The sequence below is a fragment of the Hypanus sabinus genome, chromosome 10 (assembly GCF_030144855.1).
Source record: "Hypanus sabinus isolate sHypSab1 chromosome 10, sHypSab1.hap1, whole genome shotgun sequence".
Lineage (NCBI taxonomy): Eukaryota > Metazoa > Chordata > Chondrichthyes > Myliobatiformes > Dasyatidae > Hypanus > Hypanus sabinus.
Window position 1 is genome coordinate 105,393,764 of NC_082715.1, and position 13,646 is coordinate 105,407,409.

The 13,646-nt window shown below is 39.7% G+C and overlaps 1 protein-coding gene across 3 annotated transcripts in view; it reads left to right on the forward strand.

Moving 5' to 3' along the window:
• The window catches only part of LOC132400926 (cAMP-specific 3',5'-cyclic phosphodiesterase 7B-like), a 131,170-nt gene that overhangs the window by 21,882 nt on the left and 95,642 nt on the right, over positions 1 to 13,646 (forward strand). For all 3 annotated transcript variants that reach the window (XM_059982488.1, XM_059982490.1, XM_059982487.1), the window contains one exon: positions 9,698 to 9,755. In XM_059982488.1, the coding sequence (XP_059838471.1) occupies positions 9,698 to 9,755 (58 nt within the window). The remainder of the gene's footprint in view (positions 1 to 9,697; positions 9,756 to 13,646) is intronic.

Sequence of the window (13,646 nt, forward strand, 5' to 3'; positions counted from 1 at the left end):
TGCCAGTCAGCTGAAGCTTTGGGGGTTGTATCCCTTCCATTTTACCGTTTACAGTTCAAACTTTTTTCTTTTTTTTATTATCTTTGATTCTTGATTCTACTGTATTATTCTTCCAGAACCACTTCTGACACCATGTTATGTTACTTCTGTTTAAACGTACCGTGGGTTAACAGTGAAGAATCATATTCTGGAAGAATTAGAGAACTTTTATTACAGTAATAAACATTTAACCCAGCCACATGCTGGAACATTCTAGCAATCCTGCGCATGCTCAGTGCTCTGTCCAATCATGTACTGGCACATCATTGCACGTGATATCACCACAGTGTTGTCCAATATTTTTCATGCTTTCCACAGAGAATGCAACTTTTAACTGAAGTTAGTGCTGAGTATAAATTCACAAATACAATGTTGCTACAAGTTGTGTTAGAATTTTAATTCATTTAATATTTGTGGGTACTCAAAAGGCCTGGTGCAAGAATTCATATCAAGTTGAGGAGCACAGATCTAGTTGACTGATCTGATTTTTTTTTTCTTTGCACTCATTTTCAGCAATTACTTCCCAAGAGTTCATGGAATCAAAATGGTATACATTGTAAAATAGTCCTTTCAAAAAGAACAGAATCATATAGTTTCTTTATGCACCAACAGATCTAAAGCCAGGGGCTATAGAAAGCAATAGTGTCTATTTTTGTTTGTTTTTCTCAAAAAAATCAGTTAAGCAAATAAGTGTTTCTGCTTTGCCTATTTTTGCTTCTCTCTTGGATGGATTTTGTTCCAGTTCTGTTCCTCCTTATAAAAACTGTGTACAATTAACATTTAATTAGTTTTTTTTCTTGTGACTGCTGCTGTGTCTGTGTTACTGCACTTGTACATACATTTACTTGTGCTCATGACTATAAACTCAACTTTGACATTGGAATCAAGCTACACAGACCTGGTTTGTTTCCTGTAGTCTTTTTGGCTTCAGCAGCCCCCTGAGATTGAGGACAGTTGACTTCAACTCTGAATTTGTGGGTTCTGAGGTAGCTAGCTAATAGACCAATGTGACAACCACAGATGGGTGTGAGTGGTTTGTGATCTGCTGCTCTCTTTCTATCATTAATGAGAGGCCTTTACATTTCTGGTGTTTAGCCTCAGAATTCTCAATGGCATCCTGAATCCTGCTTGTCCGTTTTGATCGTTAATAGGCAAGAACTTCTCATGAATATGTTGGGATACTAAGCTTGAAAAAGATTTTGAGCATTTCTTTGAACCTCTTCCATTGCCAACAGTTTAGAATGGAGTGTCCATTGTGGGATTTCAATACTGAGCATGTGAGCAAAGTGGTCAATTGAATGTAACTAAGACTTCATACAAGATGTTGGCCTAGAAGAGGATACTAGCATTCATTTACTTACAGTGAACATCGTGTCTTTGTTAAATGCATTCAGAATGGAAAATCAAATTGTGTGAAGAATCTTTTTGTCTTTTATTGGTTGATATGTAATATGCAGCACTTAATCATTTGTGCTACTTATTAGTGTACTTGATTCCATTGACAAGAGAAACATGTCAGCAACCAAAAGTGTATTTTCCCTATGTGACATCTTTGATTACCTCCACCTGCTGGACAACGTGTGTCTTCAATGAATGTTTCTGAGGATCACAATGGTTTTCTTTAGCTAGTTGAGTATATTGTATGGAGAAGCAAGGATTCTGATTGTTTTAGGTTTTAAATACTTATACAGTCAATGCTGGAAGCACTTGGCAGGTCACTGAAAAGAACAGTCAACATTCTGCTGAAGAAGCTACGCCTGAAGCATTTAGTTAATGTATTGATATTTAGTACCTCCCATGAAAAAGTTAGAAGTATATTACTTTTTCAAAAGAACATCTGTCAAGTAGGTAACAGTTATGGTAGTGTCAGGGGTAGAGGGGATATATTAATAGGTACATTTAGACAATAGACAATGCAGAAGTAGACCATTCGGCCCTTCGAGCCTGCACCGCCATTTTGAGATCATGGCTGATCATCTACTATCAATATCTGGTTCCTGCCTTGTCCCCATATCCCTTGATTCCCTATCTAGCTCCTTCTTGAAAGCAGCCAGAGAATTGGCCTCCACTACCTTCCGAGGCAGTGCATTCCTGACCCCCTCAACTCTCTGGGAGAAGAAATTTTTCCTTAACTCTGTCCTAAATGACCTACCCCTTATCCTCAAACCATGCCCTCTGGTACTGGACTCTCCCAGCATCTGGAACATATTTCCTGCCTCTATCTTGTCCAATCCCTTAATAATCTTATATGTTTCAATCAGATCCCCTCTCAATCGCCTTAATTCCAGCGTGTACAAGCCCAGTCTCTCTAACCTCTCTGTGTAAGACAGTCCAGACATCCCAGGAATTAACTTTGTGAATCTGTGCTGCACTTCCTCTACAGCCAGGATGTCCTTCCTTAACCCTGGAGACCAAAACTGTACACAATACTCCAGGTGTGGTCTCACCAGGGCTCTGTACAAATGCAAGTGGATTTCCTTGCTCTTGTACTCAATTCCCTTTGTAAAAAAAGGCCAACATTCCATTAGCCTTCTTCACTGCCTGCTGCACTTGCTCATTCACCTTCAGTGACTGATGAACAAGGACTCCTAGGTCTCTTTGTATTTCTCCCTTACCTAACTCTACACCATTCAGATAATAATCTGCCTTCCTGTTCTTACTCCCAAAGTGGATAACCTCACGCTTATTCACATTAAACGTCATCTGCCAAGTATCTGCCCACTCACCCAGTCTATCCAAGTCACCCTGAATTCTCCTGACATCGTCATCACATGTCACACTTCCACCCAGCTTAGTATCATCAACAAATTTGCTGATGTTATTCACAATGCCTTCATCTAAATCGTTGACGTAAATCGTAAACAGCTGTGGTCCCAATACCGAGCCCTGTGGCACCCCACTAGTCACCACCTGCCATTCCGAGAAACACCCATTCACCGCTACCCTTTGCTTTTTATCTGCCAACCAGTTTTCTATCCATGTCAATGTCTTCCCCCGATGCCACGAGCTTTGATTTTACCCACCAATCTCTTATGTGGGACCTTATCAAATGCCTTCTGAAAATCAAGGTACACTACATCCACTGGATCTCCCCCGTCTAACTTCCTGGTTACATTCTCGAAAAACTCCAACATATTAGTCAAGCATGATTTACCCTTGGTAAATCCATGCTGGCTCGGCCCAATCCTATCACTACTATCTAGATATGCCACTATTTCTTCCTTAATAATGGACCCTAGCATCTTCCCCACCACCAATGTCAGGCTGACAGGTCGATCGTTCTCTGTTTTCTCCCTCCCTCCTTTCTTAAAAAGTGGGATAACATTAGCCATTCTCCAATCCTCAGGAACTGATCCTGAATCTAAGGAACATCGGAAAATGATTACCAATGCATCCACAATTTCCAGGGCCACCTCCTATAGTACCCTAGGATGCAGACCATCTGGACCTGGGGATTTGTCAGCCTTCAGTCCCATCAGTCTACTCATCACCATTTCCTTCCTAATGTCAATCTGTTTAATTTCCTCTGTTACCCTATGTCCTTGGCCCATCCATACATCTGGGAGATTGCTTATGTCTTCCTTAGTGAAGACAGATCTAAAGTACTCATTAAATTCTTCTGCCATTTCTCTGTTTCCCATAACAATTTCACCCAATTCATTCTTCAAGGGCCCAACATTGTTCTTAACTATCTTTTTTCTCTTCATATACCAAAAAAAAAAGCTTTTACTATCCTCCTTTATATTCCTGTCTAGCTTGTGTTCATACCTCATTTTTTTCTCCCTGGATTTCCTTTTTAGTTAAGTTCTGTTGTTCCTTAAAAACTTCCCAATCATCTGTTCTCCCACTCACCTTAGCTCTGTCATACTCTTTTTTTAATGCTATGCAATCTCTGACTTCCTTTGTCAACCACTGTGGCCCCTTCCCCCCCTTTGAATCCTTCCTTCTCGGGAGGGATGAACTGATTTTGCACCTTGTGCGTTATTCCCAAGAATAGCTGCCATTGCTGTTCCACTATCTTTTCTGCTAGGATATCCGTCCAGTCAACTTTGGCCAGCTCTTCCCTCATGGCTCCATAGTTTCCCCTGTTCAACTGCAACACTGACCCCTCCGAGCTGCCCTTATCCTTCTCAAATTGCAGATAAAAACATATTATGATCACTACCTCCTAATGGCTCCTTTACTTCAAGATTGCTTATCAAATCCTGTTCATTACATAACACCAAATCCAGAATAGTCTTGTTCCTGGTCGGCTCTCGTACAAGCTGTTACAAGAATGCATCCCGTAGGCACTCTACAAACTCCCTATCCTGGGGTCCAGCACCAACCTGATTCTCCCAGTTCACCTGCATGTTGAAATCCCCCATAACTACTGCGATATTACCATTTAATGTCAGAAATGTATACAGTATATATCCTGAAATTCTTTTTCTTCACAAACATCCACGAAAACAGAGGAATGCCATAAAGAATGAATGACAGTTAAATGTTAGAATCCCAAACCCCCCAGCTCCTCCCTCCCATGCATAAGCAGCAGCAAAGCAACAACCCCCTTCCCCCACCTGCAAAAAAAAGCATCTGCACCCTCCACCGACACTCAAGTGTGCAGCAAAGCATCAATAAAGACAGACTTGCAGTACTCCAAAGACTGCTCATTCACCTGATAATTCGACATACCACAGGCTCTCTCTCTCCCCCTAATAAGGGAAAAAGAGGTGTCACAGCGAGGTGGGGGGAACATAACAAAGATCTCGGGTCTCTGAGCACACAGCCAGCTCGCTGCTTTTCATCTTCCGTGTACTCCCATGACACACCAGGCAGCAACATCAACCTCGAATCCGCCAGCCTCCAGAGCCATGAGAATCCGGCACCCTGAAGGTGCCCTCGTCTTCCAGACCACATCCTCGGCATATCAAAAAGCGGCCAGTCATGAGGCCCCGAGAGCGGATCCCAATCCCACAAAGAACCAAAGTCAATGTGTCCAGGTCAGGGTCTTCAAAAGAAACCTGAAATGAAATTTTCTTTTAATTAAAGATAGAAATAAAGCTGTTTCCGAAGACTCAAGTAAAGGAGTCGCCATTGGGCGCCAAAATCCAAAGCACCACCCTCCACCATGAAATAAGGGTTTTTTCAAATTCCCCAATATTGCCTATGATTATTTTAAAGTGAAAGAATTTTTAAAGTGCATCCAAAGAGCTTTTTGACTTAATACGTAGATAGTTAATGAGAGAAGAGATTGTATCACACCTCACCTCAAGTAATGTAGCCAGGCAAGTGGTTGAAGTATCAACTGATGAACAATGTGGAAATCAAGATTCAAGATTGTTTAATGTTATATCTGGTACGTAAGTGTAAAAGCGAATAAAATAACTGTTCCTCAGGATCTGATGCAGCACAAAAAATACACAATAAGATAAAGAACACAATAATAAAATGCACAATAAATATAAATACATAAAGATAGGATATATAAATTGGTTTTATTTCCATAATGTGACACAAGGCACAGGAGTAACTGATGGGAAATGATAAAGCAGTGCTGGTAGGGTGTGTGGAGGGGTGGGTTAGTGGGTGGAGGTGTTGGTCAGCCTTGCTGCTTGGGGGAAGTAAGTGTTTTTGAGTCTGGTTGTCCTGATGTGGATACTACATGGCCTTTTCCCTGATGGGAGTGGGACAAATGGTCCACGAGCAGGGTGGGTGGAATTGTTCATGATGTTACAGGCCCTTTTCCAACATCTTTCTGTCTGTGTGTATATGTACACACCAGTGCCATTTCTGCACCATGCAGTGTTGCAGCTTGTTAGGATGCTTTCTAATGCACATTTGTAGAATGATGCGAGTATAGATGTGCACAATCCACCTCTCTTCAGCCTCCTCAAAGTGGAGGCATTGGTGAGCATTCCTAATTGTGTAGAATGTGTTCTGGAACCATGAGAGGTTGTGTGAGATGTGTGCACTCGGGAGTTTGTAACTGATCGCAGTTTCCACTGCTGTGCCTCCGATATAAAGAGGGGTGTGATGGTGCTAGTCCCCCTGAAGTCAGTAGCCATTTTGTTGACATTGAGAAAGAGGTTATTTGCCTGGCACCAGTCCTTGAGCTCTTCCGCCTCCTCTTTGTAGGCTGTCTCATCTTGGTTGGAGATGAGCCCCAGCTCTGTCATGTCTTCAGCAAACTTAACAATGTGATTATATGGGTAATGACCATAATGTTGTGATTACTCAAATAATAAGTCATTTAGTTTCAAAGTACTAAAGGGAAAAGGATAAGGATAGTTTGGATGTTAGGTTCTGGAAGGTGGGATATGTCTTAAGTATTATAAGTCTTCACCTGGAAATCGCTAACTATGGGTAAATCTCCCATTGGACATCTAAGGGTCATTTGAATGTGGAAAAGTGGGATCAATGTGTTACAGAAAGGCGAAAGCAAAAGGTAGCAAGTCTGTGGAGCCCTGGATACAACAGGCATGGAGGGCTGGGTAAAGAAGAAAAAGAAAGCATTTGGTAATTATAGAGAACTATACTAAGGTCAGACCCTTCAGAGCATTGACAGTGGAGACAGAGAAAGCATGACAGGCAGGATTAAGGAAAGTCCTATAGATTGTGTAAGTATATAAAGAGCAAGACAGTAATTGGAGAAAGAATGGAGACCAGAGGTACCTAAGGGATAATGTGTGTGGAGCCAGAGAATGTAAATGAGGTCTGAAATGAATTCTTGTGTTCACTAAAGAGAAGGACGTTGCAGCTGGGTAATTCGGGAAAGGTGATGGAAAATTTTAAAATTTATTAGCATTTAAAAAGGGTGAAGTATTAGGTGTCTTAATGGCTATATAAGTGGATAAATCCCCAGGACTGGTAGTGTTTTCCAAGCTGCCATGCAAGGAAATTGTTAGGGACCTGATGAAGCTATTTGAATCTTTATTACGCACTGGTGAAATACTAGATAACTGGAGGGCAACAACCGTGGCTTTTGAGAAGAGCAGCAGGCATAAGCTTTAGACCCGTAAGTTCAATGGCAGTAGTAAGGAAGTTATTGAGGGGGGGAAAACTCCTGAGGGACAAGATTAATCTACACCTAGTAGTGCAGGTGAATATGGTCAGCACAGCCTGGTGCAGAGTCATCCTGTCTGACTAATGTGATTATTTAAAAAAAAATTATTTTCAAGAAGATAACAAAATGCATGGAGGTCAGTGAAGTTGTGTTCACTGCTGGGCTCCTGTAAAGCCTTTGGCAAGGTCTGGGTGGGACACCCTTGTCCAAAAGCTTAGAGCCAAGGCAAGTTAAATTGTTTAAAATGGACTTGATGATAGGAGGCAAAGGATGATGGTGGTAGCAAGATGTCCTTGATTCAAATAACTGCTTTAAAAACGGGCAGCCAAGTAGTTGTACATTTACAGTGGAACACACTAACACTTGAATGATTAACTTGGAAGTCTCTAGAATGGTTCAGACTTCAGCCTGGATGCTACTGATCTTCATTGTAATTTGAACAGCACTTCAGAGAAATGCCCAATGTTATGTTGCTATTAATCAGTTACTTGAAAATTTCAAATCATTTTTGCCTTTTAAGGAATTCAATGCTAGTTTTTAGCTCTTTTTATGTAAAGAAGACCTATCGTTATCTGATTTTCTTTTAAAAACAAGCAACTGGAAATCAAATCACAAAGAAAATCTGCAAATGCTGGAAATCTAAGCCCACCACACAAATTGCTGGAGGAGCTCGGCCAGGCAGGCAGCATCTATTGAGGGTGGGGGGGGGGGGATAAATAGTACAGTTGGTGTTTCAGGCTGAGACCCTTTAGCAGCTCTGGAGATTCCTGGATTTCTGATGTCTTGTTGTCCAAATTTTAAAAGATTTAATCCAGCTCAAGCAAATCATGCAGATTTGTTTAGGCTGGAAATAATTCATTTCCAACTGGAAGTGACAGGCATGCCTATATTGAATCTGTTTGTACAGAAAGGTGAGCGGCAATGAATCTTTAATCTGTTTGGGTAGATTTTCGGGATATGTGGCATGGTCAGAATTTTTGGGAAGCTCCATACTGTGTGACAACTTAATTACTGTATCAATAAAACAGATACTTTAACAACAGTGCATAGGGATAAGCAAGATGTTTGAGTCATAACCGCTAGTTCTGGTATTTTTTCAGATCTTAAGTTCTATTATTTCTCTTCCAGCTTGTCTTCCTTTTGGCCATGTTGGTGGCATTGTCACAGAGCATGGTGTCATAACCTTTGGTCTAACTTGTTCACACCAACCAAGAAAGTAAATGGAGCTCATTCCACTCGCCTGTATTTGGTGCATATCCCTCTAAACTTTTTCTATCCTTGTACCTATCCAAATATATTTTAAACATTGTAATTGTATCACATTGACAGCTTCTTCTGGCACTTCATTCCATATACCCACCACTCTCTGTGGGAATATTTGCCTCTTGGATCCCTTTAAATCAGGGATTCCCAACCTGGGGTCCATGGACCCCTCAGTTACTGGTTTGGATCCATGGCATAAAAAGGATTGGGAGTTCCTACTTTAGATCTTTCTCTACCCCAGGAAAAATATTGTGGCCATTCCTATCATACATGCCTCAGGCTTTTACACACTTTTATGTTCACTCCTCAGCTTCCAGTGCTTTAGAGTGAAGGTAGGGCAGCCTGTCCAATTTTTTTTTTTCCCCTCTCAACACTTTAGTTTAATGACATTCTTTCTATAGCTGGGTGATCAACATTGCACACCATACTCAAAATGTGGTCTAAACCATTAACTGTACCATTGTAAGATGACATCCCAACCCCTATACTAAATGCACTGACTGATCAAGGCAAACATGCTTAATGCCACCTTTGCTAACTTGTCATTGAACTTTATTGCATTGGTTACTTTACATATGAAACCATTTAACATTCAATCTACAGTATGATCTTCGAATGAAGATCATAATCTTGCCCATCAGTTCTTGACAGTTGCCCTCACTCTGATGAAATGGTCAGTTGTCCAGGCAGTCTGCTCGAATGGTCTAACGTTTTGTATAAAGTGATCATTACTGGGTTCAGTTTATTGCAGTGTGATCTGAAATTCATTAGAATTTAATGATGTATTACCAGAAGCTTATTTGCAGCATGTTTATTCTCCTGACCTATCACAATTCTGCTTCGTGTTTTTTTTTAAACTCTTCCAGTTTTGATTGTTATTTCTGAACTTGCCTTGGTTTGTTTGTGTATGGTTATTTCAAATGTTTCTAATAACAATCTTTCTCGTAAGTTTTTCTTATGGAGGGTTGTGTTTGAAGAGGGAAATTGATGGTTTGTTATATTTCCAAAGTAGTTGTTGATACCAATTTAAATGTTGTCTTACTAAGTAGAATAATTTAAAAAAGGCATTATTTGAATTTGTCAAATTATTTTTATCATGAGCATTGCTTCATAAGTTAGTTTGAGGGTCAGTTGTATCCACAGCAAAAGTGGGACATTTTCCAAAAGGAAGACATGGGCACAAAGTAAAGGGGTGTGGCAAGAAAATACTGAAGGTTTGCTCCTGTTGCAGCATTTGTGTTTCTTGCATAGTTTTTTCTCTTACTTACCAACTTACAAATTGGGTTGAAGTTCCTTGTTAATGAGTAAAACTGTTGCATTTAATAGACTTTTTCCCCTCTCTTTCAGAGCTGTGGAGCTATCTCATTGGATGGTCCTGATCAGAATGCACTATTTCGCATGCTAGGTAAGACCTATCCATTTTAAAAGATTAATATTCATTGTGCACTAACAAAAACTCTTCTAATATTGGTTGCAATATTCCTTTCCCAAGAAGGTACGAGCTAGCTATTGCTTCAGCAGTTAATTGCCATCTAATGTTTTTTGACAAAAGTATGAGTATGCATTAGGATGGGTTTAAACTTGTCTGTCATGCTGGAACTTCAAATTGCACCATGCCGTATCCTGAAGCTGCATTTCAAAGAACCTTGTGGATGTAATAGGAAAACCTTATGAATTTGAGGTTGAAAAATCCCATAAAATTCCCAGGAAGGGATCTATCACTTTTACTGGGACATTTTACATTTAGTATTTCTCATGGAACTGTTGGTCTTTAATGTCCAGAAAGCTCCTATAGATGACCAGTGATTGCTGCCTTGCCATAGTTGTATGTTATCCATGATGAGTTTTAAGCAAGGAAAGTGTCAAGATAGGGAACTTAATGGTCTGTCTGTCAGACAGAATCAGGTTTATTGTCACTGGCATATGATATGTCATGAAATTTGTTCTGCATTAGCAGTATTGTGCAATGCACAAAAATTACTATAGATCAAATAAATATTTTAAAAAAAGTAGTGCAAAAAGAGAACAAAATAGTGAGGTAGTGTTCATGGACTGTTCAGAAATCTGATGGGGGAAAAGAAACTGTTCCTGAATGTGTTGAGAAGAGAGTGGTGGTGAATGATGGATGCTGCCTTCCTGTGGCAGTGTCTTTTGAGTGTATTCGGTGGGAAGACTAATGCCCGTGATGGTGCTGGCTGAGTTTGCAACCCTCTGCAGTTTCTAAAGAAACTTGTGGGGTATAGGATTCTTTGATGCACTCTAAGATATGATGGCCTGAAATGGCTTCATTTGTCAGAAGGAAACACAGAATAGTCTGTTTTCACATTGTAGACAGCAACTGTTGAAATTTTACAAATTTAAATACAAGTCATTATGTTGTCATAATGATAGAGTTCACATTTTCATAGAACCATACAGCATGGTTCAGCCCACCACATCTTTGCCAACCTGTGGGTATCCATTTATTGTTAATCCAGTCTTCTAGTACCTTCCCATTAACTTTAAATATCTGAATGATGCAAGTGCTTGCTTTGAATACTGTCGGTGATCCTACTTCCACTATTCTTTCTGGCAGTGCTGTTCTCGGAACCCGCCCCTCTCTGGTGATGAAGGTCTTCCTCAGATTCCCTCTAAATCTATTACTGCTGAGCTTAAATCTATATCTTGTTTTGTTTGCCTCCAAACACAAAGAAAAGATTCTTATGATCTATTTGTGTATCCCACTCAATTTTAAGTATATCAATCATGCCCCTTGTTCTTCTCTCCACCAGAGAAAACAGACCTGGCATCGTCTATCTCTCCTCACAATAAACATGCTCCATCCACAGCAACATTCAGTTGAATTTCCTTTGCACCTTCTCCTGCAATACATCAAGTGACTAGAACTACACACATACATTACTCCAGTTGAAAATGAACTAATATTTTTTAAAGTTGGATCATTGCTTCCCAGCTCTTGCATTTAGTGCTTCAACTAATGAATGCCAAAAATCCCATATTCCTCCTTAGCCATGTTAGTCAGCTGTGCTGCCACCTTCAGTGATCTTGGGACTGGCACTTCAAGGTTCCTCTGGTTCTCAATACTTCCTGGAACTTGCCATTGTGCTTGTCCTGGGATTTCCCTAGTACTTCCAAAGTACATCATATCACAGTTATCAGGAGTAACTGTACTATTTCTTAGCCTATTGATACTAACCTGTGGTTTAAGGGCACCCTCTCCACTGTAAATAACTTCAATCTTTGCTGTATATCATCTGCAAACCTACTGTCCATACCACCAATCAATAATTGCAAACAAGCAATGGTCTTGGTGCTGATCCCTGTGGAACACCACCAAACATAGGCATCCAGTCACAAAAGTAAGCATAACAACCTGCAGTAAGTCTCATCTGGCATGTCCACCCTCAATCCCACCAAGACATCATGCATCTTGTCTTTATTTATGGAGCTTTGCACTACACTTTGATGGTATCACTTGTTGAGTTTCCTAAACATATGTTTGTTTCTTTTTTAAATACTGTTGGGGAAAAGTATTCGTTTAAGATCTTGCCTGTATTTTCTGTGTCTATATACAAATTATGCCCTAGTTTCCCTAATAGACCTTACCTTTTCTCTGTTGTTATTCTGACCACCTTGTATTATAAACATCTTTATCAGAAGTGACTCTGAATCTTTGATCATTCTTGTGCAATACAATAAACTGTAATCTACTTTCATTGTAGCACGGATCTTCAAAATAAGCAAGACCATACTTAAGATGCCCAATCACTTGTAGCAGCTAGTGTTGGGTCCTTTTAAAGTTGGAAGTGGTTGCATCACTTGACAGTGGAGATGCAAAGACGATTAACCTATTCTGAGAATGCTTCCAGCAGTTAAATTCTTTGGAAAGGCCAACAAAATTTAAGAATGCTGTAATATTTTCAAAAAAAAAGCACTGAAACACAGCTCATATCCAAAATGAGATTAGGTTATTTTGCAAAGCTGCATGCTGAAAGGAATTTGCGTGCCAAATCTTTAAGCTGTACTTCAAAACAAAAATATATCAGACTGTAGCAATGCTACATGATTGTAAAGCAAGTACTCTTCTTTCCAACAGGATCAAGCTCTAATTTAGACAAAACAGAAAATCCTTGTACTGTTAGCTTTCCCTCCTTTTTGTTTTTACAAACAGTGAGATACCATTAACTTAGCGATGTGACATTTAATATACACATTTTATATTAATATTAAATGCTACACATTGAGTCCACCATCTGGTTATCAGAGAACTCAAGCTGGTGTGAATTCCTTTGTTGCCTTGTTTGATTCTTCATCTGAGTTTGAGTTCTGTTTCTTTGTCAAGCTTGCTTGGGTTAAATACTACTACCTGAAGTCTGTTTATGGATCCATTCAGAATTGGTTCATCTCGAGCAAAGATCCCATAATCTACATGAACACAAGATGTTGTAATCTTCAGCCAACCTTCCTTCTGGTTCTATAAATCAATCGAGTGTCTTCAATTTTCTGGATAGCTGAACAACACTAATATTCTGATTAATGTCACAGTGGTGATCAACTTTTAAGTTGAATTTGATGGACAAAACTCATGAGTTTATGGTAGAGTGTTTTTTTTTTGGATTGAACCAAGAAAGTGGTGAATCAGTGCTTCACTCTGGGTTTTGACTATTCTTCCAACATCAGCTGCGAGAAAATTTTAAGTATTCTGGCTGATTTCTGGGCCACTCTTTTTGAAGTCAAATGAAAAATGGAAAACATGTTATCATTCCTATATACTGTTGTGAACAGAATAATTTCTGATTAACTTAATACTGAGTAGTGCCTGTGGCTGTTCATAGGCAGAATCTTTAAGCAAAATTGAATGTTCCAGATTGTGACAATTTCACATGGTTACAAAGCAGGAATGCCTCGTGTCTTATCCAAAAGGAGCGCAGTATAAGCACAAAAACAGTTATATAGAGGAGGGAATGGCTCTACCTAAAGATAAAGGATACCGTTCTTTAGTTGAAGCAGCATTGGGTGTAACTTGTTAATGCAGGCATGGTTTGAAAAAACTGTTCAGGTAAGCCATGGTGTGCTTATCAGTAGAGGTAACCTCCAGATTGCAGAGTGGATTTATAAGCTCAAAGTAAGATTTGCTAAAGTATATGTATGTTACCATATACAACCCTGAGATTCGTGTGGGGACGCTCAATAAATCTATAGAATAAAAGCCATAATAGAATCAGTTAAGGACTGCTCAACTTGGGCATTCAGCCAGAGTGCAGAAGAAAGCAAGCTGTGCAAATACAAAAAAAAA